At 39.2% G+C, this 27,323-nt stretch overlaps 1 protein-coding gene across 1 annotated transcript in view; it reads left to right on the top strand.

Moving 5' to 3' along the window:
* The first annotated feature begins 22,944 nt into the window (after positions 1–22,944).
* Positions 22,945–27,323, top strand: part of GPR149 (G protein-coupled receptor 149) — a 65,226-nt gene continuing 60,847 nt past the window's right edge. The window contains exons 1-2 of the mRNA XM_055320961.1: positions 22,945–23,907; positions 24,845–25,037. Coding sequence (XP_055176936.1) covers positions 22,945–23,907; positions 24,845–25,037 — 1,156 coding nt within the window. The remainder of the gene's footprint in view (positions 23,908–24,844; positions 25,038–27,323) is intronic.

Here is a 27,323-nt window from a genome sequence, read left to right as displayed (position 1 = left end):
TCTTGGTTTTAGCTTGGGTTATGATCTCAGGGTCATGAAATAGAGCCCCGATATCAGCTCCACACTCAGTGTGGAGTCTCTTGAGATTCTCTCTCCCTCTCCCTCTGCCCCTCCCACTTGTGTTCTCTCTCACTCTTTCTCTCTCTCTAAAATAAATAATCTCTCTCTCTCTCTTTTTAAAGTAGTCTTTATTCTTGAGAGTTACATACCAAAATATCTACAGTGGTTTGCAAATCAGAGTTGTCCAATAAATAGTGGTTATCATCATCATTATTATATATTTGACCTGGAAAGCATCCAAAATTAGCACTACTATAAAGACAAAGTAAAATCTTCTTGGAAATGGAGTAAATTGAGATTATGCCAGAAGCATCATCACTGCACACGAGAGGTGATGTCTCAAAAAAGGAATATTGGAGTGTTTCAACACAGGTAGGAGAACAAATGCTGGGTAGTAAAAAAACAAACATCCGGGGATCCCTGGGTGGCACAGCGGTTTGGCGCTTGCCTTTGGCCCAGGGCGCGATCCTGGAGACCCGGGATCGAATCCCACGTCGGGCTTCCGGTGCATGGAGCCTGCTTCTCCCTCTGCCTATGTCTCTGCCTCTCTCTCTCTCTGTATGACTATCATAAATAAATAAATAAAAAAAAAAAACAAAAAACAAACATCCTACTATATGGAGAAAGAAGAAAACTTTTTTTTTAAGCCTAGTATGTAATTTTACATGAACTAAGATTCAGATAGAGTAGCATTGCCCTTTATAAATTTCAGTTACATCCTAAATCACAGCTAAATTTCTACCCATGCCATAGTCTTTTATTTTTTATTTTTTTAGATTTTATTTATTTATTTATGAGAGACACAGAGAGAGAGAGGCAGAGACATAGGCAGAGGGAGAAGCAGGCTCCCTCCGGGGATCCTGATGTGAGACTCGATCCCAAGACCCTGGGATCACAACCTGAGCCAAAGGCAGATGCTCAAGCATTGAGCCACCCAGGTGGCCCCCCCATGCCTTAGTCTTTTTCATGGCAAAGCAAAGCATTAATTAGACACTCACGTACTTTCCCTTTTTATCACCTGTAAATATATGTGTATGATTTGATTGTAACAGTGTAAAATCTACCTCAAAAGGAACACTGAATCAAGTACTATCCCTTTGGCTTTTACACTAAACTTGTGTATAAGGATTACTTACATACTGACAGAGAGGAACATATTGAGCCAACATTTTGATCTCAATATGATCCATGTATTTAAGAAGAGAGAAATGTACCTTTGTGTCACAAATTAACTTAAATATTAATTTATTTACTGATCCTGAAGTATGGGAACCTAGATTTAGACTGACTCTGGAATAGTTCAGTAGCAAGAAACTAATGAAAAAGAAGATTTTCAAAATTTGGTCTTTATAATGACCACCATGCTGTTGGTGGCTGATTTTCTTGAGATTATGATAGTCAAAGGTGTCATTTGGCTTCACATCTGAGCAAATAGCCTTCTTCAATCTCATTCCAGAGTAGAGTGATAACCTATCTTTCTGTATGGTTTTTATTATTATTCAATAATACAGAGGAGACTGCAACAAAGATCTAGTAAACAGTTACCTCTCTCTTAAGTGTTGAAAAACTACAGGGAATAAGTCCCCTTTAGGAGTAGCTGAAAAGTTTACAATTTTAATTTTTTTTTTGTAGGCATCAAAATCACTCTGAGAACCTGTTATAGATAGGTGTGCCACTCCCAAGAGATTCTGATATGCTGTATTTGGGTGTGGAGCAACTTGTGAATTATTATAAAGTTCTCTGGTTGATTCTGATACACATAAAACTTGGAAAATTATTGAATAAAATATAAATCAACATGCAAAAAACCCCTAAATATCTACTCTAAGATGTAGAGTATATGTAATTATGATTAATTTTAGTCAGATCTCACAATTTAGAGTTTTAAGTAGAGCTCTTAAAAATATACATCATTATCTTCTTCCTAATGTCAATTTGAGAAGGTGTCAATTTCTCACAATTTATATAAACAGAATAAAATTTCACTGCCAAAGTTGTAGGATAACGTTTTACATGGTACACTTAATATCATAAATACATCCCATTACTGAAAGGCCACAATTTATTTTGCTATGCACATACAAAAATATCTGCCCATATTGACTGTAATGAAGAAAACCAAAACCTAAATATTTTAAATTATATTTATACAATGACTTACGACATTCCATTCTGGGGGAAAAATGTTAATTTTTTTAGATGGTGAAGATTTCAAAAGCTCTCAATTTCTTTCAGAAGGCAGCCTGTATCAAAAAACATCACTACAGGGGCTGGCTCAGTCAGAGGAGTGGGACGTGTTTGACCTCCAAGTTGGGTGTACAGATTACTAAAAATAAATAAACTTGGAAAAAAAAAGACAAGAAAAAGAAAACACCACCACAGTGATAATTACATTGGTGATGATCAAGTGTAAATTTCTGTTTACTCAAAGCCTTCCTGAAGAATTGTCCAAAAAGTATAGGAGAAACTTGGAGTAGATTAGTTTACAAACGCAACCCACTAATTCAGCAGATATTTATCAGACTCTTGCTTTCCCCAAGCACTGTTTTAACTTCTTGGTATACAATGATGAATCACATGCAATACTGTCCCCACCTACAGTACACAGTGAAGAAGGGAAGACTTCTATTTAAATAATCACTGTATGACGTAATGAACAGTATGACAGAGGTACAGATTCAATGCTGTACAAGAAAAGAGGCGCTAAGATTTTCCTGGGGGGTCAGGAAAGTTGGCTAGAAGATAGAATAAGTAGTAGAAATACGGCTGACTATAAAAGAGTCACTGGATTTCACACTTCAGATAATTCGAACCTGTAGAGTCATGGTCACATAATATACATATTTTTAGAAAGATTACACCGGCAGCAATGTGGAGATGAATTGGAGCAGGTGAGACTGAAAACAGGAACACCGGGAGAAAGCTATTTTAAGAGGGGAGAATTAGGACAAAGAGAATGGAGAGGAAAGCTGGATGTGAGGCTCTTTGGAAGGTAGTATTATTCAGGAGGCTTTGGGAGTGATCAGAAAGGGGGTTATGGAATAAGAGAAGTGGTAAAGCCAGTGGTTCTTAAAACGGTACCTGGAACAGAAGCATTAAGCATCTCCTAGGAACTTTGTAGAACTAGAAATTCTCTGACCTCACTCCAGAAACTAAACCAGAAACTCTGGATATGGGGTCCCATCATCCATGCTTAATAAGGCCTCTAGGGGATTCCAATGCTAAAGTTCGAGAAGCACTTGAAGCTATTGGTTCCCAAACATAGCTGCACATTAGAATTGCCTGGGAAGCTTAGAAAAAGAAATTCCCACCTCAGAGATTCTGGTTTCATTGGTCCAGACCCTGACCCACCTACCAGGGTTTGTAAAAGGTTGCCCCAGTTGAATTCAATGAGTGCCCAATTACGGTAGACTGTTGGTTCTGGTTGGGGAGGCTGAGTGGATAATGCTGATACTCACCAAGGAAAGGGAGGAGGTTTAAATGAAAATCTGATGCCATTTTCCCAGGCTGTTTTCTGTTGAATCTCAAAATAAGTATGCAAGGCCTTTATCCAACTAGCTTTTTAATGATTTCCTGTAGGTAAACAGACCAGCACATAAAATCTTCAAAAGTTCTCATAACACCCTTTTCGATCTCTGAATCTTTTCTTAAACTAATTTCCAGACGTTCTAATGTCCTTCTGTTCTCCACTCATTTTTATTACTAAAAAAGAGAATTCATCAGTGCTCCCTCTTCATTTAGTCTACATCCTTAACGCAGTGGTTAAGCACACAGGCTACCTGGGTTCAAATCCTAACTTCACCACTTACTAGCTCTGTGGACTTAGGCAATCTGCTTAATTTCTCTGTGCCTATTTCCTCATCTTTAAGTGGGAATAACCATAGAACCTACCTCTTAGGGTTGACTGAAGACTGAATGAATTACCAATTGAGAAGTTCCTGGAATAGTGCCTGGCACATGGGTAAGTGCTGTGTGTTTGTTAAATTAAAAAAAAATAATAATAATGGGTATGGAATATTTTGTGTGAACTGTGAGACATTCAAGCCTTCCTAGTAGGAGGGAAGTAATTCATCAGGTGAGCCTCACCTGTGCCTCCAGGAGACACATACAACATTATAACCCCTGTAACTAGACTGCCAAAGTCCTTGAAGACATGCATCATGGATTGTTCCTTTTTGTATCTCCACTTCCTAGTACAATGTCTGGCCTACAGTAATTTTTCAATAAGTGATTGTTGAATAAATGAACTAATGAAGGATTATTCATTTCATTCATTAATTTTTACTTTATTTAGAAAATAAGATCTCAAATGATATCTTCTAAAAACAAATAAACAGCTTCGGGATGGTGGTTTAAGCCAAAGTGTCCCTAGCTGGAGGCAGAAGATAAATAGCACAACATTACACATCTTACCTCATTCAGATCTAGCCAGAAAATCAGGTGGATCTGGGCCTGCAGAAAAATCTATTAGAGATGCTGGGAGGAGTGGAGACAAGGAAATGAAGGTGGTCAGACACTAGGACTGGAAGAAGAAGAAGAAAGAAGAAAGAAGAAAGAAGAAAGAAGAAAGAAGAAGGAGGAGGAGAAGAGAAGGAGGAGAAGGAGGAGAAGGAGAAGGAGAAGGAGAAGAAGGAGAAGGAGAAGAAGAAGAAGAAGAAAAGACTTAGAGCACCAGAAAGTCATTTCTGAAGCAGTTTCCATTTGCCTAGCAGAAGAACTGGGAAATTTTATAGTCTTAAAAATGCTGCCAAAGAAATTAAAACATTATTTAATTCTTGATGGACTTAGTATCAGAGCCAGCTCTACCATTAGCTAGCTTCTGACCTTGGGTGAGTCACTTGCCTCTCTGAGCCTCAGTTTCCAACTCTCCAAACTAAGGCATTGATTAATGATCCAAAAGGTCCTTTTCAGCTCTATAATTCTTTGATTATAATAGCAGATTGCTAATTTAAGCTCTTCCAAGGAAAAATAATATGCTTTTTTTAAAAAAAATTCATGGGGCTATTGCAGGGACCCTATACCTCTTTTCTATTAAAATATATTCATTCCGTGTTTTAGACTTTTATTTATAATGATATGGACTGACATCCAATTTAGATAATTACCAAAAAATAGTGCTTAATGCACTAGACCAAATTTATTTTTAACTTTGAGTCACCCATCACAACTCTGTAATAGCAAAATGCTACGAAAATCTTAACAGTCTCTAAAGAGCCTTTGTGAAAACTAGCTTGAAAATATCATGATACCAATTTAGTTCTTGAACAATTTATTGGTAAAACTGAAAAGGCTGTACCCATCATCTGGGTTATAGTTGCTCTCTAGACTTACGAAAAAAAAATTACAACCAGTAACTCTGGGTAGGTAAGAAATATGAGTCATGATTCTACGACATTTAGGCTTAGATACAAATTGCACATAGCACATCTAGGGATTTGTGTCAAACTCAGGTTTAAATGGTGGAAACTGATTTATCTATTTACTTAGATTACAAAGTTTCAGTACCTCTCGGGAATCGATCTCTTTGTAGAAAGTCATCAGTTATTTGAGATTTTTACCACAAAACCTACTATGCCTCCAATGTGCTATGTCTGATTATTCTTAAATGAAATCTTGGTTTGCAAAAAAATTTCACCATATGAGGGATATTGATAGCTTCAGAGAAACACTTACTTCATTAGATTCTAAAGCACTCAAGCCATACTTCCAAAGCACAGACAAACCTCCAGAGTCTCCTTCAAAAATTACTCACAACCCAGCTACTATTGTAGCCATAAAACACATGCTCTCAGAACCAGAGTTAAGGAAGAAACCAATTCTTTATTCTGCACAAGGAATATTTTCCGTGTTATCAAAATCTCTAAAGCTCCATAAAATATGATGTTCCTGTCAACACCGACTTCGGATAAACACTTCAAACATGAAAGCAGTTCCCAGCAACTGGAAGTCAATTCTTTCTTTGACACGTAGCTGGGGCATGCAACATTCATCATGTTGAGTATTTATAAGCATCCAAAAGGTTCATGCCATGTATTAATTTATCAATAGTTCTGCCTAATTTGTGCATGACAAGTCTTTTGTGTAAGAGTGTGGCATTTAGCTAGTGAGTAAATCTAGTTGAACACCCAGCATCTCAAACTCTACAAATCTTGCTGAAATTTATTTGTAATCACAGAAACATTGTTCTTAATTTAAAATGTTCTCTGACAGTCAAATATTCATGATGGTGACTAAAATGCAGAGAGTCATAGGCTTCCCAAAAAGAGATCATTCTTGATTAGAAAAAAAGAAAAAATCTGTAAGGGAAATTATATGCCATAGTAATTTCTTGTATACACTGAAAATTTGGAAATATAGCTACTGTACATGTCAAAGGTCTGTTATATGCAAAAGGCAAATGATAATGAACTTTGGTAAATATTTGTTAAATCAACTACACTATAGGAAGAGTAAAGATGATCACCATGTAGGTGAAATTGCTCAGTAAACTATAAAGTACTTTGCAAATAAAAATATTAAAAGTAATGTAGAGAAAAGCACCAAGATGCATCATCATTTAAGGATGCCAGACTATAATAAAAGCTACCGAGTCCATTTCTGTATTCCTCCTGAGAAAACAAAAAGTTCTAGTTATATTTTGCCTCTATGCCATTTCTGTTTCCACAAGTTCCTAAGAGGAAATTCTGTGTTTGGAAGAACTACATGAGAAACAAGAAGAGAGAGACAGAAACAGAGACTGAGAGAGAGAGAGAGAGAGAGATAGGGAAGGAGGAAGGGAAAATCTAAAGAGCTAGATTAATATATTGCATGTATTTAATTGTGGATAAGTGGAACTATACAAAGAATATTTCATAGTCTCATAGCATGCTTGTCTTCTCAACAAATTAACTGGATCTGGATGTTGGTTATTGGCTATGTTAACAGTAGAGTAAACCTTTCTTCTGGGGTTAATGTTTTAGAGACAAGTATGTTTTATTGGTTTTATTAATCAAATACTAACTAGCCTGCAATTTACTACTTTAATATGTATCTCAAAATCTTCTAGGATAAGTCTAAATTTACTGACAACTTTGACATCTTAATGTTGAAAGTTTGTATTTTTATTTCTAAAAATGCATTACTTTCTTTAAAGAGATCCGACAAATAGGTCCTAGGATCACAGATTTTCAGAACTAGGATAGGCTTTCTATGTCAATCTTACCATCAATTAAAATTATGAAATATCTCTAAAATGTCCCAGGCCTGGATGCTCTTTGGATACTTCCCATGACAGGTAACCTCACTACTTTGGGAGAGCGTCATTTCAATTTTAAAGAGCTCTGGTGGGTTCTTTTTAAAATTCATATACTCACTTTAAATCTGCCTGTTTCTAATTTCCACAGTGTGGTCTTAATTTCTTCAGATGGAGAATCAAAGAATAAATCTAATCTCACTTCCTTATGAAAACCCTACAAATGTTCAGCACGGCTATCATAAGTAAAGCATTTGAAAGAGACTCTATCATAAGTAAAGCATTTGGAAGTAAAGCATTATCCAATCAATAAATGCAAGCTATTATCACTTTTACCATCAAAAGCCTAAATATGTTTCTTTCTCAGACTTTTTCATACCCAGTTTCTTTAAGAGCCTGGGTATGAATATTTGGAATATTTCAAAGACTCAAACTCAACATCAAGCCATGTTCAGGACATCCAAATTTTTTTTCAGAGGTTGAGAACTTGACCTAAAATAATGGAATGCTATGACTCCACCTTCATCTTTATTTCTTCACTATTTTTTGTTTGTTTACAAAGGCAGTTTAGTTCACCTCAATAAGACAAATACCGAATGCTTATTCTTATGAGTGAAACAATACAATCTGAAGTCTTTCCTAGCAGGTGATTCTAAAAGAAGAGAAATCATCATGCAGGTTTTTCTTTGCTCTTTCATAATTATTATTTAGATAACTGCTTACCCATTACCAATATATGCTAAAATCAAATTTTAAAAATATTTATTTATTCATGAGACAAAGAGAGAGGCAGACACAGGCCGAGCGAGAAGCAGGCTTCATGCAGGGAGCCCAATGTGAGACTTGATCCTGGAACTGCAGGATCACACCCTTGGCTGAAGGCAGATGCTCAACCACTGAGCCACCCAAGCATCCCAAAATCCATTTTTATATTCGAGATTAATCAGTTCTCTTACCAACTGGTTTTATGTAAGAAACTTGATTATAATATTTATATGAATATTATATTTTAAATATTTATAAAATGCCAATGTTGGGTTTTTTTATTTGTCCAAATCCCATTATAACCAAATGCTATAAACATGAATGAATGAATGAATGAATGAATGAATGAATGAATAAGACATTAGTCCTCAATTTAACAATCCTCTAAGAAGATTCCAAGAATCAGAATCTTCAAGACAATAAAATTTTAGTGTAAAGAGAGAATTGGAGGAGTCTTCTGAGATATTTTCAAGACTTTTTAATAACAATCATAGGTGCAACATAGGTTCTCTGTTTTCACTTGAAGCAAATGAATTCTTGAGTTCCATATATTTAATTTGGGCTTCATTATCATTATTATCATCACATTTTACTTTAAAGCATTTATTAGGGGGATTTCCAAACAAAGATTATAGTGAAAAGGTTTTTCTACTCAATTCTCCAAAAAAATCTAACAACCTCTCCCTGCAAAAAAGGAGAATGGAAAGTAGTGAACAAAACTCCATCTTTAATGAAGATGTCCAAATCAGTAAATTTCATACTGAAGGTGATGGGAAGAAGACAAAAGCAAACACATGTCTCCATTGTTAAACTAATCACATGAGGAGGCCATTAGGTGCAGGTGGCTCTAGTGCCATGGTGGCCTACATAAGCAAATCAAAATCTAAACCTGTAAATGCCTCCAGGTTTGGAAATGGAAACCTAAGGACAGCCAGTTACAAAAAGCCAACTAGGCTTAAGCTATAATGAGTGGATCATTTCCTTTCTTTGCTTCCACACCGTCTCCCTGTAGGTAGCTCCCTTGGCTCCTCTCAGTTAAGTACTTCTAACCACTTCTAGTCAAGGGCTACTCAATTCAATCAATTTTTGCTAAAATAAAAGTTTTAAAAATTTTATTACACCTCAGTTTATCTTTGAACACTGTAATCTAGAGCAGAGTTATACAAAAAGTCTATCAAGTGCTGTATCTTAAAACAGAGAATGTATCTTCTTTTTAAGTGCCCATGGATCTTTCACAAAAATGAACTAAATATTATACAGCCAAGAAAATCTAAATTCACTCCAAAATTTATAAATAATGTGGGTCATTTGTCTCTCATCCAATATAATTCTATTAGAAGTATGTAGAAAATATTTTTTTTAATTCTCCCACCTGGAAATTAAAATGAAAACTCTTTCAAATAATTTTGGATCTAAATGAAAACAGCCAAAATTGCATATAATTTTTTAAATGATGATAATGAAAGTAATATGAATCTCTACATTCTCCTTCATCTCCTCTCCTGTGCTGCTCATTCTATGCATATCTGTTGCCCATTCAATGAGGAGGCATTGAAGAAGACTCTAGTGTTCACCACAGCCAGGAAAAGCCCAAGGAAACAGTCAAAACCCAAAATAGAAAGCTATTTGTTTTCAATCAGCAGATAAATCCTAGTGTGATTAGTAGGACTTCTTGTTGAAATCAGAATAAGAATTTAATTTGGTGGTCATTCAATAAAATAAACATATCCATAGGTTGGAAATTAAGGAACAAGATTAATTTGAGCTCCAAAGAGAAGACACTACTTTACTCTAGAATTATTCTCCCATAGACAGCAAAATATTCACAATTGGAAAATATCATCTGGTTCCAGTACATACAGACTAATACTTCTGTTCTCACTCCAAACTAAAACCTATGAGACTTAGCTATCACAAAATATAGATTTAAAAACAATAATTTTATTATGTATATTTTTTCAAGCATTCCCATTGCTATGCAAAAACAAATGGAATTAATTAATTATGCAATCCAAGAAGTTAAAATACAAAAATAAGTAGATTTTTTAAATTTAATGAGTAAAAGAAGTAAAACAATGAATTTGTAAATAAATCCATTGTTTTAAATGGATTTAAATAGAGCAATAAAATAGATTACCTACTACAATCTAGTCAAGAAAGTAAAGTGCCAAAGCAAAAAATATTCAAAATGAAACTTGGAGAGAAATAGCCAAGATATGAGAAAATCATAAATCATGAAAATCATTGGAGAATGATTTACTCAACTCTATGCAAATATATTTGAAAACCCAGATGAAGTAAATTCTTTTTCTTTTTTGTCTTTTATTTCTATATCCCAATCCCATTTTTCTTACTCCTTAGGATCCAATGTGTTCATTATTTACAATACATTGCTGTTAGCCATTTTGAAGAGACATCTGCACTTCCATGTACATTGAAGCAACATTCATGACAGCCGAGAGGTGGAAACAACCTAAATGTGCCTTGGCAGATGACTAGAAAAAGAAAATGTGCTCCAGGGCGCCTGGGTGGCTCAGTTGGTTAAGCGTCTGACTTTGGCTCAGGTCGTGATCTCAGGGTCCTGGGATGAGCCCTGCCTCTGGCTACCTGCTCAGCGGGGAATTGGCATCTCCTTCCCCCCCCGCCCCCCCCCCCACCCTGCAACTCCTGCTCTCACTATCACATAGATAAATAAAATCTTTTTAAAAAATAATAGCCCCTATAATATATAAGGGCCTTATATTATAAGGGCCTTATATTTTATATATATATATATATATATATATAGCCTTAAAAAAAGGAAATTCACCAATATGTGGTGATATGAATGAATTTTAAGGACATTATGCTATGTGAAATTAGCCAGTTACAGGTGAAGCTACTACTTTTAATAGACATTACTCATCTTTTGTTTTTCTTTGGTTTTAGTAATTATAAAAATATTCTTTCCTTTTGTGATCTCTTATAAACCTTGTCCATGGTATTTGTTTTTTTTAAGCAGAAATATTTCTTAATTTAAATGTAAAAAGTATCATCAATGTTTTTCCTTTTTGAGTCATATGTTTTCAGCTTTAATTAGTAAAACTTTGGGATGCCTGGGTAGCTCAGCAGTTGAGCATCTGCCTTCAGCTCAAGGCGTGATCCCAGAGTCCCTGGATTGAGTCCCTCATCAGGCTTCCTGCATGGAGCCTGCTTCTCCCTCTGCTTGTGTCTCTGCCTCATTCTCTCTGTGTCTCTCATGAATAAATAAATAAAATCTTTTTTAAAAATTAGTAAAACCTTCACTGCTCTGGATTACAAAAGATCTTAGTAGTTTGCCTTTTACATTTAAGTCTTTCATTTACCCCAAATCACCTTTAAATGTGGCACATGGTCAGGATCTATTTAATTTTTTTTCCATAAAGTAAGACATCATCTACCATAGCTTGTCCTTCATGGGGACATGTTTGTAAAATATGTTGTCAGATATCCACAGGCCTGTCTCTGAACTCCCTGTTCTATTGCACTGGTAGTTCACATGTTCTTGTACTAATATCACACCACTTTTAGAGCAATGGCTTCATTGTATGTATTATTTCTCTCTTATAACGCTGACTTAGCTATTCATGGACCTTTACTGTCCCAAATAAGTTTTAAATTGTTTATTGAGTTCTTCAAAAAAAAGTGCACTAGAATTTTGATCAGAAATGCATTGTATGGATAAATTTAGAAAAAAATTATATCATTGTAATAATGTTACTTTATCCAGAATCACAGAAATCTCTCCATTTATTTAAATCATCTTCCTTAGCCTTTGTTAAAAAGGTTTTCCTAAGTAGGGCCTGAATGTACATGGTTAAATTAATTCCTCAGACATTTCATGTTTTTTAGTGCTTCAAGTGCTGAAATTATGAAAATAAGTATTTTATTACATTTTCTAGTTGGTTAGTGCTATTGATTTTTAAAAATTGATCTCTTGAACAACAAATGAATTCTTTTTTTATGATTTTATTTATTTGAGAGAAGGAGAAGGAGAAGCAGACTCTCCACTGAGCAAGACCTCCATGCTGCTGATCCCAGGACCCTGAGATCATGACCTGAGCCAAAGGTACTTAACCAACTGAGCAACCCAGGCACCCCAAATTCTCTTTTTGGTTGTAATAATTTGTCTGTAAGTTCTTTTGCTTCCCAGGTTTATGATCATATTTTCTTTCTTAACTTCCATTCATTCCAAACTCATTTTCTTTTCCTCATTACAGTGGTTAGGACCCCCAGCAATATGTTCAATTGTAATGGTAATAGTGGGTATGGGTATACTTGTTCTGTTCTTACTGGGAGACAATTATCCATGCATATCTCATGTTTCTGCATGTCTTAAAAGCAGAGAATTGAATGCCTTTCTATATCCTCTTTGTAGTGATGTCTGTATCCAAAGTAAAAGGCAGGTTTGCTTATAGCCTTGGAAAAAAACAAAACAAACAAAACAAAACAAAACAAAACAAAGTGTCTCCCTCCAGAGTGAAGGGCAGGCATACTCACTGACCATAATAAACTATTTGTATTCCCTAAGCTAGTTCAGGGTTTCTCCCCTGTAACACAATCTCTATTGTGTGTGTGCAGGTGGTCATTTGGCCTTCTGCATGCTGATCTGTGGAAATTTGGGCTTGGGAAGCTGGCACAAGAAAATACTGATATTTTGCTACTGTTGTAATAAAATTCTTTATTTCTGAACCAGGAATCCCCTGTATATTGCCATGAAACTGTAGCAACCTAACTTAATACCTTGCAAATAGGGTAAAATCTGCAAGTGTTTGTTTATAATAGCTCCAAACTGACAACAACACTAATGTCCATCTATGTTGGAATTGATAAATTATGTGATATTCATAAAGTATTATACACCAAAGAGAAAGAACCACTATATTTAAAAACATGGGTAAGTTTCACAAACGTGATGTTGAGCAAATGAAACTAGATACAGAAGAGTGCATACTTTATCTCTCCAAGGAAAACTAGTCTATAATTATAGGTTAAAAATCAGAACATTGGTGACTCTTGGGATAGGGGAGAGTAGCAACTGGAAGGGACACAGGGGGCTCTGACATTTTGGTGCAGTATTTCTTCATCTAGGTGCTATTTACATAGGGGAGCTTACTTCGTGAAAATTTATTGATTTTGATTTTTATTATTTGCACACTTTTCATATGCATGTTACACTTAAATGGAATTTATTTAAAAATATTATTTTATTGGAAAGAAATCAACAGGAAATAATCTGTGAATAGAAGATTAGGAAAAGATATAAGGGTGGCCCGGGTGGCTCAGCAGTTTAGTGCTGCCTTCAGCCCAGGGCGTGATCCTGGAGACCTGGGATCGAGCCCCATGTCCGGCTCCCTGCATGGAGCCTGCTTCTCCCTCTGCCTGTGTTTCTGTCTCTCTCTCTCTCTCTCTCTGTGTGTGTCTCTCGTGAGTAAATAAATAATTTTTTTAAAAAATAAAAAGATATAATAGATATAATTCATATGGGAAATTATATCTGTATATTAAAGTGTCATGGGGATCCCTGGGTGGCGCAGCGGTTTAGCGCTTGCCTTTGGCCCAGGGCACGATCCTGGAGACCCGGGATCGAATCCCACGTCGGGCTCCCGGTGCATGGAGCCTGCTTCTCCCTCTGCCTGTGTCTCTGCCTCTCTCTCTCTCATTCTATGTGACTATAATAAATAAATTAATTAATTAATTAATTAATTTAAAAAAAGGTGTCATATCAAACACGGGAAAAGATAAATTATATAAAACTATGTTGGAGCAACTGGATAGTTACCTGGGAAATAAAAATCAAGCAGAATCCCTTCCTAAATCCTTGTCCCAAATATATTCAACAAGTAAAAATATAAATGCAAAAAGTGCTTCCATACTAGTACAAAAAATCACAAAATTTATTTTAAATAAAATAAAAATACTTCAAAAATACTTTTCATGTATTTTGTGACACAAATGAAAATATTAATAATTCACCTTCAAAGTAAAAACTTCTTTAAAAATATATAAATAGATTAACAAGTACCCTTCAGAGACAAGAGATGATTTCTTAGATCCTGCTTCTCTCCACTCATGAAGTCTTTGATTACCTCTAAGTTGTTCAGCGACAAAATTTATTTTGAACAAAAGGGGAACATGACAATGTTGAACTTTATCTGAGCCCTTTGTTCCAAGAAAACAGAATGGTTGAGAAATTCCCACCCTTTACGTTATGCAAATGATTAAATACAACAGGCCACCATATTCTGGCATTTTTTCTGGATAACACTACTTTCAACTTTATCAGTAGTTCCATTGCTTACTTGCCTCTATACGACCCAGTCCCCTTCTTTTTCCTTGAGCTCTTTCTCATTAATGAATAATAGTCCAAGTTCAGTAACCTAAATAAAATAATCTTTTAAAAAAATAAAAATTAATATAAACAAGATCAAATGTAATTGACAAATTCAGAACAAATATCTGACCATATAAATGTATTTCCTTTATACACAACAGGCACTTATAAATCCATAATTTTTATTTTTTAATTTTTTTTAATTTTTTTTAAGATTTATTTATTCATTCATTCAGAGAGAGCGAGGAGAGAGGCAGAGACACAGGCAGAGGGAGAAGCAGGCTCCACGCAGGAAGCCCGATATGGGACTCAATCCCGGGACCCCAGGATCACACCCCAGGCTGCAGGCGGTGCTAAACCGCTGCGCCACTGGAGCTGCCCTAAATCCATAATTTTTAACCTAGCACACTGACCAAAAAAAAAATTTTTTTCATAATGCTCAGTACTGGTGAGAATGTGAGAAAAACAGGTGATCTATATAATATTTGGGTTATGAAACTGTTATTGGTGCAACTTCTTGGTAGGCATATAGTCAAATCTGTCAAAATTTAAAGTGACTTTGTCCCAGCAATTCCAGTGTTAGGAATTGACCTTGTATATGTACTTATAAAAACATGCTTTGCTTTGATATATGTACAAGGATGTTCATTCAATATTATTTTTAGAGCAAAACAATCTAGAAAGAAAACTTACATATTCTTCAATAAGGAACTAATTAATTAGAGCTCATCCATATAGTCAAATACAAAACAGTTATGTAGTAGGAATGAAATACTGATATGAAGTGATCTCCAAGGTGGTTTGATCCATGAAAAAAAAAACACCAAAGATGTAAGTAGGACTACATATGTATATATTCCCTCTGTGTGTACACAAGAAACTGCTAATAGAATTAACTTTTGTACAATGAGAGCATAGCTTTCTTTTGTTTTATTTGTTTTTTTTTCTGCCATCACTTCACAATTGTATCTAATCCATTTTCAAGTCTGATTTAATGGGTTTCATCTCGAAAGGATGATGAACAAATAAATTTTAAACTACAGAATCTATGTCTATCAATTTGTCTGTATCTCCAACCCCTGAGCTTGCTAGGTTGGCCATATTCCTCCAACCCCAATACCTACCATCACCGGGACCCCAATGTATCAGCCTAGATACCTCAGGTCTACTATAATCCCCACCCCACTCCCTCACACACACACTCCTTTTTTCTTCCCTCTTTTCTTTTTTCTTTTTTAAAAATATTTTATTTATTTATTCATGAGAGACACACACAGAGAGAGAGACAGACAGAGAGAGAGAGGGAGAGAGGGGCACAGACACAGGCAGAGGGAGAAGCAGGCTCCATGCTGGGAGACTGACGTGGGACTCGATCCCGGGTCTCCAGGATCAGGCCCTGGGCTAAAGGTGGCACAAAACCACTGAGCCACTGGGCTGCCCTCTACCCTCTTTTCTTTTTTTTTTTTCTCTACCCTCTTTTCTTTGCACATTTTACTTTATTTATTTATTTTTTAAGATTTTATTTATTTAATCATGAGAGACACAGAGAGAGGCAAAGACACAGGCAGAGGGAGAAGCAGGCTTCTTGATGGGAACCTGATGTGGGACTCGATCGCAGGATCCCGGGATCATGACCTGAGCCAAAGACAGACACTCAACCACTGAGCCACCCAGGCGTCTCTTCATTGCACATTTTAATTTGAGCATTAAATGGGAAATGGTATAACATGCAGAGTGTCTGTTGGTTCTGATTATGTATTGGATATGGAAGGAAAGGAAGGAGGTAAATGCCTCATCACCACTGTTTCCCCTTCATTGTCATCTACCAGAGAGCCCGGAGCTGGTGATGTTTTGAAGATAACTGTCAGTTATGAAGATAAGCATACCAGAGACTCATCATTATTTATTCTAAGCTCTTATGATGCTTTTCATCTGAACCTTTAAAGTTCTTCAGGATAAGTATTATATTCTGTCTATGAAGATAGAGGAGTTGAGCCAGAGACAAGATTAAGTGGCTTGTTGAAAGATTCAAAACAAGCCTGATGAGAGTTAGAAATCACATCCAGGTTGTTGGATTCCAGCTTCTCAACCACAGTGACCAGGGAATCGATACCACTTTTCACCTCTGTAGGATTATTATTTTTGAGCCCATATCATGTCTGTCTTTCATTCAAGATTTTATATGTCCTTCATAAATAAACTTTCCATTCGATTACACCCAGAAACAGCCCAGAGACACCTCTGTCTTTTCGAAAATGACAGATGAGGAAAAGAAAGAAGGTCGATTTGTATTTCAGTCACTGAATTAGAGTAAAATCTTGAATACGTGATTTTGCTTGCATGCTCTAACTCCTCAGTTGTAGAGTTTGGATAAAACTTCACTACTCCTTTGGGAAGTAAGAGCTACTGAAATAATTTCTTTAAAACCCTTGGAGCTCAATGATACTAAATGAAAAGAAACAACAGGAGGCCATCTGCATTATTCTATTTACTGAGTTAGGACCTCAGAAATGTTGCCTCAGGATGTTCTCTACCCAGCAATCCCTCTGATTTATTGGAGCTCACAGGATGTTTGTTAAAGGAAGAAATCTAGAGAATAAGGCAGAAAAATAAAGCACCTACAGTCCTGCCTCTGTAAGTCAGGGTTCTGTCTCTGGTTTACCAGCGTTCAAAAACTAACCCTTTCACTTACCAGCAGTGTGACTTCAGGTGGGTTATTTATTCTCTATGAATCGGTTCCTATGTCTGGAAAATGGTGCTAAAACTAATATCATCAGAGAATTGTGAAATTGATGAATACATGTAAATAACTGAAGAATGTCCAGCACATTATAAGAACTATATAAATGTTAGCCATTGTTATTATTATTACTAATTACATATAAATATATAATTTATTATATAATATCATATATATTATGTATATTAGAATACACAATATATGGATGTGCTCTCACAAATGAACTAAACATTTTACCAATTTGAGATTAGTTTGCATTAAAATGCTCTTTTAGATAAACCAAGTATTGACAATTTTTTTCTGTAAAAGGCCAGATATACATATTTCTGGCTTTGTGGACTGCACAGTCTCTGTCACAATTACTCAGGGCTCAACTCTGTTGTTGTAGCTTAAAAGTAAGCACAGGAAGACTTAAATGAATGGGTGTTGCTATAGTCCCTTAAAACTTTACTTATAAAGGCAGACCCTAGCTTGCCAACCTTTAAAATAAACCAAGAAATCTTTCAAAATCATTTTCTTTACTTAATGAAGTAACCTGAGACATCAGTAAGGAAAATACCCTTCCTGCCAAGAAATACTAGATAAAATATATTTCCCATTACCGTGCCACAGATATCATCTCAAGGCGAGACAATGATGCTCCTATAGGGCAGAGTGCTCAGGTCAGAAAGCAAAGCCACAGTACTGAGCACAGAGGAGCCATTCCTAAGGAAATGAGTGGCATTCATTTCATGAAGGACTGTAAAGAGCAACCATTTTTGAGAACACGGTCAATGAAGTTTAGGGACTTAAAGAAAACCTTGAGCATTTATAGATACAGAGACTGAAAAGTTTCTGAAAATACTAAGAAAGTCTAATAAGGAATAAGGAAGCAATGTCCCAGCACACACTGGTGTGGAACAGGAGTAATCGTGGCGGGGGAAGGGGAGGGGTGATCACATAAACATTGAGGATCAGAATAACAATAACTAATTCAAGATGAAAAGAAATCTGGACCAGACCAGAACCAAGAACTAACCTCATGGCTGCTTATACATTTTCATCTACTCCCTACTGAAAAGAAACTAAAAGTTAATATCAGAATTCCTTTGTATATCACTCATAGTGATAGTACTTAGCTCAGGATATTATTCTATCCTTGAGATACCGAAATGTTGAAATAATTTCAACATTTGAAATTGAGACCATGCAGCTCAAATCGACTATGGGGAAACGAGGTACAAGGGTTCCCCTGCATTACTTCCTGAATTACTAATTTAAGGCTTGTTCAATTTGTTGTACAGAAGCACATTCTAATCCTAACCATTAAATATTTACTGTATTGAATCTCTCAGAATGAAAGGTTAAGCAGAAGGCAATCTAAGGAAGAAGACAGTATGAAAAATGACTGGATCATAAGCTTCACAAGGGCAGAAAACATAATGCACACTGACCTTTAGACATCAAATAGATGTGGAGCGAATGAATGAAGGTTTATAGTTACCACGTTCAGAGTAGTCAAATATTATTTGTACATATTTTTAAAGCTTTATTTATTTATTTTAGAGAGAGAGAGTGCAAGAGTGGGGGGAGGGGCAGAGGGAAGGAAACTCAAGCAGACTCCTCAGCTGAATGCAGGGCCCAAGGCAGAGCTGGGGTGGGGGCAGGGGGTGGTGAGGGAGACGTCTCTGCTCCATCTCATGATCCATAAGATCATGACCTGAGCCAAAACCAAGAGTCCAATGCTTAATTGATTAATTAATCTGGATACTTGCTGTAAGTACCTAAACCTCTATGCAGGGAGCCCAATGCAGGACTCGATCCCAGGACCCCAGGATCACACCCTGAGCTGATGGCAGATGCTTAACCACTGAGCAACCCAGGTGCCCTGAAGACAGAATTTTAAATAATTGAAGACTAAGGCTTTACTGTAAGTGAAGCAGGGGAAGGAGGTTTACTCATAGGAACGGAGTAAATTTTTTTAAGGCACAAAGTAACCTCTTAGAACTTTCTTTCCAGCCTACTAAAAGTTATACTGGTTATTTGAAAAGTATTGAGTGAGTTTTTAATTTTTTTTTAAACTCCAGAGGATATTGTAAAGAACATGAGATCATGACTAAGGGGAGGGCTTACAACGTTCAAGAAATGCATGTATATAATATATGCATATATAATATATATTATAAAACATAAAGCTTGGTAAAATGTTGTTAATAAATCAACATTCTGAAAAATGAAACATTTCAAACGTTCTTTCTGAGAAACAAGTCTATGATAATAATATCCATTGGAAGTATTCACAAGCATGAGATGCTAAGAGGGGCTAATTCAAAAATGTATGTCTGTAGTGAATCAGAATGCAAAGCCAGATTATGATTTTTAAATCCGACTCCACCACTTCCTAACTCTGTGGGGGCAATAGTATACCTAACCATATTAGGATGAGGCATTATATCCTAGTAAAAAATCAAAACCCCAAATCAACTGACTCACACAACAAATTTTACTTCGCACTCATACAAGGCCTATACTGGTTCCCTCGGCTCTCCAGGGCAGCCACAGTCCTCCAGTCTGCCCAACATTCCAGGCTGCCTGACTCTTACACCATCTTCATATTAGTAAGGGCCTCCATTCCACGATGGCAAGGGCAGGGATGGCGAATCCAAGTATCAGGTCTTTAGGCTTCCTCCTTTTATTTTATGACAATATTGATTATAGTGAAGTAGGTAGAAAAGAAAATTGAGATAAAGTTAACCTGGTTTTAAAATTGTATCATCTAATTTTAGAACTTGAAAGGACCTAAAGATACTTCAGTCGAGCTCCCTTATTTTATAGATGTGAAAACAGACATGGAAACAGGAGAAGAGATATAGTGATTTTTGCCCCAAATTACACAGCCAGCAACGGCAAGCTGTGAAGTCCACATTCAGCTATCGTTCCTAGCTCCATACTGGCTGCCATTCTACCTCCAACCTTTGCGGGTGTGCTAACATTCTTGCCTCTTCTGTCATATTCTAGAGACCAGGGCGCCAGGGTGGTTAGGTGCCTCTTTTTCAAATTTGTATTGAATGGAAAACCCCAAACCAATGGTAATGATAGAGGAAATGTCTCCAGGCCTCAAACGGTACTGCAACAGCTATTGTCAATTTCTACTCTTTGTATTTTAACGGTCATACTTATTGTCCAACTCAACAGAAAATCCAAGATTAAATGCCACATTGAAAAGTAGTATTTTGGGCAGCCTGGGTGGCTCAGCGGTTTAGCGCCTGCCTTCATCCCAGGGCATGACCCTAGAGACCCCTGGATCGAGTCCCACGTCGGGCTCCCTGCATGGGGACTGCTTCTTCCCTCCGCCTGTGCCTGTGCCTCTGCCTCTTTCTCTCTGTCTCCTCTCTGTGTATTATCATGAATAAATAATAAAATCTTTAAAAAAAAAGAAAGTAGTATTTTTGCTGACAGGAGGGAGGAATAGGTCTCAGAAAAAGATACAGAAGAGCATACGCAGAACTTTGAAAAGGATTTTAAAAAGAAAAGACCTGCTTATCATTTTGTGCTTTCTGAAGCCACATTATTTTAACATGAAGTTATCCCCAGACTCTTCTAACTGCAAGACCTGCACTGCAGGGCCTATAACATGTCAGTGGGGAGGACTGGAGTGTTCAGCTAGCTGCAACAGGCGGGTTTTGTTTCCATTTGCCGAGAGAAGGGGACATAAAACAACATGTGAAGGTCAGCAAAGTGCCTACTGTGTTTACTGAGGGTCTAGGGGGGCAACGACGAACACCGTCACTTCCCACACGAGCAGATTCAGGTTTAATTCATAGCTCCAGTTACCTCTAAAATGAAAGGAATGATCAGAGTTCTATCACCACGTCCATCCACTTAGGTCATTACCATATCAGCTTCTCCTTCCCTGCTTTCCTTCGGACCCCAGCTCTGTACAGGGAGGGTGGGGGTGAGTGAGGGGTGGGGAACCCTCAGCTCTCCAGGCCCAGCCAAGGAGGAAAGCTACCCTAAATGGTTCAGGGAGATCCCTGACCTGAACTGAGACAGTTGGGGATCAAGCCCTAAGGGAAAAGCATTATGCACTTGGGACGCTTTCTGTTGGCTATTGTTGTTAAACTGTTTCTCTTAAAGAGCAAAACTGGCATGAGGATCCGCATCCAAGCCAGATTTAAAAACAGAGCTCCCTCCCCCCCCCCAGGCTCCAAAAAACACAGACTAGCTGTCTGAGTTGCCTGCCAGTATCAACCAATCGGGATGAGTCTCCTCCAACCAATCGGGAGGAGGCCCTTATTTTTCTTCCTTTCCCTCCTTAGTATATTGGTTGGGGACACTACTTGAGAGGGAACTTTCTATATGAGGGCCTCTCTAGGACCTCGGGGAGGCTAGATTGATGGTGTGTCACCCCTCAGCTGAAGCTGTGGCCCCAATTAAGCCTTTCTTCTGCCTTTGGTTTTGGGTCTGGCCTCCTTTCAGTGGTCGGGCTCAAATACCTCACTCTGCTAACAGAACCACTGTTGCTGCAACTTCTTTGCTAAGTCACTCATCTTGCAAAGCTGACAAGTTTTTGGTGAGGTCAGAGATGCAGTTACTGTATGCCCCACTGCAAATACTCTGGTCAAAAATGCTTTTGTGGGGTCATCGCCCTTTACACCCTACACACAGTCATCGGACTTTATCAGCTAGAAAACATGACTTATTCAAATGGCAGCTTGCTTACCGGACGACATTGATAGAAAATAGTTACATGCCTGAAGTTAGTATGGATGGCTCTGCCCGAAGATTCTGCAAAAATTCCTTTAGTGTAATGAAGACCATTGTGACATTAAGTATAATATATATTTAAAAAAAACAAAGCTGGTACATTCTATTCTTTTAAAACTGGCTCCGAGGCTATTCTTCCTCTGAAACATTATGAATCAGAGAGGTCTAGATAAGAATACAATGAAAATCTCTTAGTGTAGTAGCTTGGACCTCTCAAAGATGGTATTTGTCATTCACATCAAGTCTGAGCAAGTATCTGGGCTAGTTTTATATGTCAAAACCACAAAGGAAGGCTCAGCAAGGACACTGTTTCTTGCCTTGCATGAGGCAGGCTGAGAAGATGTACATCATTTTGCTCATACACTGAACTCCCCTCCCTTTTGTTCCTGCTTCTCTCCTGCTTGGAGTTGACTCCTCCTTCCTGCAGCTCCGAGGATCACAGGCTGATTGAAGAACACAGCGGTTCGACGGGGAGCTGTGCTCAGCCTCAGCCTCTCTCTCTCTCTCTCTCTCTCTGTCTCTCTCCTTTTTGCACGTGTCTCTCTCTGAACCTGCAAAGCTGAAACCTACCTGATAATCTCCCAGCCTTTGAATCCAGCTCTGGAACCAAATGCATCGCCTTCCTGCTCTTAAAAAAGTGAATAGAGTTTGATTACCTCAAGCTACAAGCTGCTTTGCTCCATAAGAAGGACACAAAAGGAGCCAGACATCATTGTTTTTCAGTCTACCGAGGAGTTTTTTTTTTTTTCCTTTTATGCCAGAAACTTAATGGTTTCAGGAGCAAGTTTCTGCCTTGCTTGTTTTTAATCGGAGTGTCGAAAAGTTTCTTGCTGAAAGCTTTACACGGAACTCAGTTTTTTAAATACGGGCTGAGTCCGATCTAAAGGAGACACGCGTGATCATTTTCTGCTGGACTGACTTGGGGGGGGGACATCTAGAGGGGAACTTGGTAGGGGAGAATGAGATCTGATTTGCAACGGACAATCATGCTTTCTTCTGACAATAGTCACAGACCCGCTGAAAGGGGGGATTGACTGTTAGCCCGAGACAATGTCTGGATTTTCCAGTAACTTGTCAGCAAACGACTCTAGCCTGTGGGAAGAAGGCGGTGATTCGACGGACCTTTTAAGTCTGCCAAGGACTCTGAACATCTCTCTTTTCTGCCTGACATGCCTGATGACTCTCGCGGCCCTGGCGGGCAGCATCTACTCGCTGGCGTCCCTGCTGAGGATGCAGAACCGGACGGTCGTGTCCATGCTCGTGGCTTCCTGGTCCGGGGACGATCTCCTGGGCGCCCTGTCGGGGACCATCTTCATGTTCTTGCAGTGGCCGAGCGAGGTCCCTGCGTCCTCTCGGTCTCTGTGTGCCACCTCGGCCCTGCTGTACCTGTGCCAGGGCCTCTCGAGCAACTTGAAGGCGACCCTCCTGGTGTCCTACAACTTCTACTCGGTGCACAGGGCGGCGGGGGGCGGGGCGGCCTCCCGCAGGGGCGGCCAGGTGCTGGCCGTGGTGCTGACGGTGTGGGCCGCCAGCCTGGGGCTGTCCGCGCTGCCGCTGTGCGGCTGGGGCGCCTTCGTGCGCACGGCCTGGGGCTGCCTGGCCGACTGCTCCAGCTCCTACGTGCTGCTGCCCTGCGTCGTGTACACCTCGGCCTTCGCGCTGCTCGCCGGCCTCTCGGTGCCGCTCACCCACCAGCTGCTGTGCTCGGAGGAGCCGCCCCGGCTGCACGCCACCTACCAGCGCATCTCCCGCGGAGCCTCCACGCCCGGGACCCCTCCGGGCCGGTGCGCGGAGGATGCTGCGGGCTCGGCGCCGCGGTGCCCCGGGGCGCGCTCCCAGGGCCCCCACGCCGCGCTGGGGGCACGGCCGGGGCGGGGGCCGCTGCCCGGAGCCTGCGGGCGCGCGAACCGGGGGGCCCCCTGCGGCGCCGGGAGCTTCCCGGCGAGCGTGGCGCAGAAGCGCTTCTCTCTGATCCTAGCGCTGACCAAAGCCCTCCTCTGGCTGCCCATGATGGTAAAGGTGCAGCCGCTGCGGCGCGCGGGGGCGTGCGCCAGGGCCGCGGGTCGGGGCCCGGCCCGGGATGCGAGAGGCCCCACGGGGCGCGCAGCCCCGTCCGCTTCCACCTGCGGCTCGCGCGCTCTTGGAGACGCACCTGCAGGAAGGGCCGCGCAGCCCTTGCGCCTAAGGCTTCACGCTTCGAAATTGGGGAGGGGTCGTGGTGGTGGTGGTGGCGGTGATGGGAGGCAGCGAGCGCTTCGGGGCGCGGGACACAGTCTTCCCCTCATCCATCGTGGTGGTGGCCGGGGGTGTTCTCCTCTCTTCTGGCAATATCTGGGAATATTCAGAAAAGAGGGGAGGTAGTAAAAGTCGTTCCCCCCCCCTCCCACCCCCGTCCTGCCTTTTTCTCCACTCCATTCCTGCCGAGTAAGGACGCCGCCCATCCTCAGCAAGGGGGAGAGATTGGAGAGGCGTGATCTGAAGTAGAAAGAGAAGAGAGGGACCAAACAGGGGTTTCTGTTCAAGCCTTCAGGAGGGAGCCCAGTATTGGTATAGGAAGGTGGCGCCCTGCTGTGACAAGCAGGCTGGGGATGGGGGGAGGTGAGGGCCCAGGGATGTGACAAAGGCCATCTGGAGGACCGGGTGCAGGTGTCCAGTTCGTCTGCCTCTTTTCCTCCTAGTGTCCCCAGCATTGTAAAGTGTGCTTCCCTGAAGAGACCTGGGGCAGCAGGGGGCACAGACCTGGCACCCAGAGGGCAGAAACCATCCTGTGGTCTAAATCATCCGGCCTCATCCCAAGGGATCCCAGTGGTCCACCACCAAAACAGAGCTTCTGGCTCTCAAGCAGGAAGGGAGCCTGGAGAAGAGGGCTGGGGCAGCATGCTTGGGGGGAAGACTCGGCAAAGTGGAAAATTTCATCCTGGGATAGGTCTGAAGCTCTTTGCCTTTGCAGATTCACATGATGGTTCAGCACGTGCTGGGGTTTCAGAGCCCTCCCTTCGAGATGCTCAGCTTTCTACTAACCCTGCTGGCCACCACTGTAACCCCAGTGTTTGTCTTGTCCAAACGCTGGACCCACTTGCCCTGTGGCTGCATCATCAACTGTAAGCAGGACGCCTATACAGTGGCATCGGATGGGGAAAAAAGTAAGTCCTTGACAGTGTGGAGGTTGGGAGCAATAAGCACACAGTCAAACACAGAAAAGTGGGCTGTTGAGAAGTCGTCTGAGTAGTGAATGACGAATCCAAGGACAGATGGAAATGGTAAATAAAGTCAAGAAATTATAATGTGAAACAATTCTTAGCACAGTGCTGAGATAAGTTTTAAAGGAGGCAGGTTTAAAACAACTCTGTAAAGTGCTAGGACATTGAATAATTATTTTGGGGGAAGAAAAGAAAGAATTTACTCAGCACAGCACGAAGTCAACAAGGCCCTTAGAAGTCATATCCATCCACCTTAGTTCTTAGCCCAGAGAAGAAAATAGATTCCTTTCCCAAGTCTACATATGAGAAGCCTGCATCTGAAAAGAGATTAACTCTTTGAGGTGTTAAAAACGCATTATATGACAGCCCATTATTATTTAATGGAACAGAATTTTTATTCCTTCTCGTATTCTTCCAGGGTTTTTAGAAAGTTTTCAAAGGAGAGTGCCTCAAAACAGTTAAAAAATTTTAAAGGGCATCTGGCTGGCCCAGTTGGTAGAGCACATGACTCTTGATCTCAGGATCTTGAATATGAGTTCCACATGGGGGGTAGAGAGATTACTTAAAATCTGAAGGAAAAAAAAAGACAAAAAGAAAGTAACTTTTATAAGTATATGGCTCTGCTTTCAGAAAACACAAAAAAATTCTCAGTTTCAAGAAGGGAAAATGTGACAGATTTGTCTATGTATGTTCATGTATGAATATAGCCATGCTAATTACAAACAAACAACAAAAACAACAACAACAAAAATTATGTTCTAAAGAGTATACCTAGAATGGGAGTGGGGTCAATTATGAAACTCTCTAGAGAGTGATTGTTCTCATACTGAGACAGGAACAGTTGAGGAATGACCCTTTATTTTGACTGTGCCAGGAAGAAAAAGGATATTCGTTTGTCATTCCAGACAAAAGATAGGATGGTCTACCATTTAGTAAACCTAAAAATGCATGAATATCTGCTGAATTACTGTTCCATTTATTATCCTTTGGTCAGAATAAGCAAATATATCACTCTTTAACAGAGAGAAAGAAAAGGTAAACAAAAATAGTTCATCTCAGACTATTTCAGAGATACAGAAACTGGAGAATATTAAAGTATATTCTGCAATCAATTCTACAACAGAGTTATTTTATAAACATCAATTAATCATGAACTGGTCATTTTCCATGTATTAGTTACATTTAGAATTTAATATGTCTAGATAACTTTTCAAGTGACCAGAAGATTTCTTCAGTTTTAAGGACACCGTAAAGTTTTTTTTTTTATTAATAGATGCCAAATTCATCTAGGTCTTTAAAATAAAATAACTATGGAACTTATATAACAATTATGTGATTCTGGAGATTAATATCTGGAGCAACAGTGACACAGAAAATTAGTAATAAATCCCATTGAGCCCCATAGAACATACATAAAAATCATTTACAAGCCTGGAAGTTCTAACATTCTATCAAATGTTAACATTTGACTACTACATTAGTGAACCAGCATTGTCTTATAGTATTTAAAGTTGTGAGAGAGACGAAGAAAGTCCAATGTCAGAGAAAATGAAAAGTCTTAGGGAAGTGACATAGGGAGTCATTTTAAGAAGTAAGGGACACCTATATCAGAGCTGAAAACAAAACAACGCAACAGACCTATCACCGCAAATGGTCTAGGAAGTAATTCAATCTTGTACTGCACAAGACAGAAGAGCCTACGGCAGGCTGGAACAATCAATCATTACATTAATATACGATGTTTGAAAATAAAACCACGCCTTTTCAAGAGCAAAATAATATTTTTCCTCCAAATTTACCATCCCTCTTATTTCTATTTAAAATTTCAAGGAATAAATTCCCTGAAACATGTAGGTTTATACAAAGACACATAGCTTTAAGAATCGAACATTGTGAGAAACATTACTCTAAAATGCCTGTGGTCCAAATGGTTCCATTCTCTTTTATGATCCCAGGTCTCCCCACAGGGAAATTCTGAGAACAAGAATGATATGTTTTCATTGTCTGAGAACCCATCATATATTTTCCTATTGCTAGGATGACATGAGAACAAAATTGCAAAATCCCAAAAATGATCATCCTCAAATAGGCAAGTGCCTAACCAAATGCTTTGATTCTTTGGGAATATGGCTCCAGTTTTACATTTCAGCTTTTTCTCCTTAACAAACTAAGATTCCCCCTTTTAGATTCTTTGTCAGTGAACTCCAGAAGCAAGGAAGCTTCCTAATT

This window comes from Nyctereutes procyonoides, unplaced genomic scaffold (genome assembly GCF_905146905.1).
Source record: "Nyctereutes procyonoides isolate TBG_1078 unplaced genomic scaffold, NYPRO_anot_genome, whole genome shotgun sequence".
Taxonomy (NCBI): Eukaryota; Metazoa; Chordata; class Mammalia; order Carnivora; family Canidae; genus Nyctereutes; species Nyctereutes procyonoides.
Note: the sequence above shows the minus strand (reverse complement) of the source record. Positions and strands in the feature narration are given on the sequence as shown.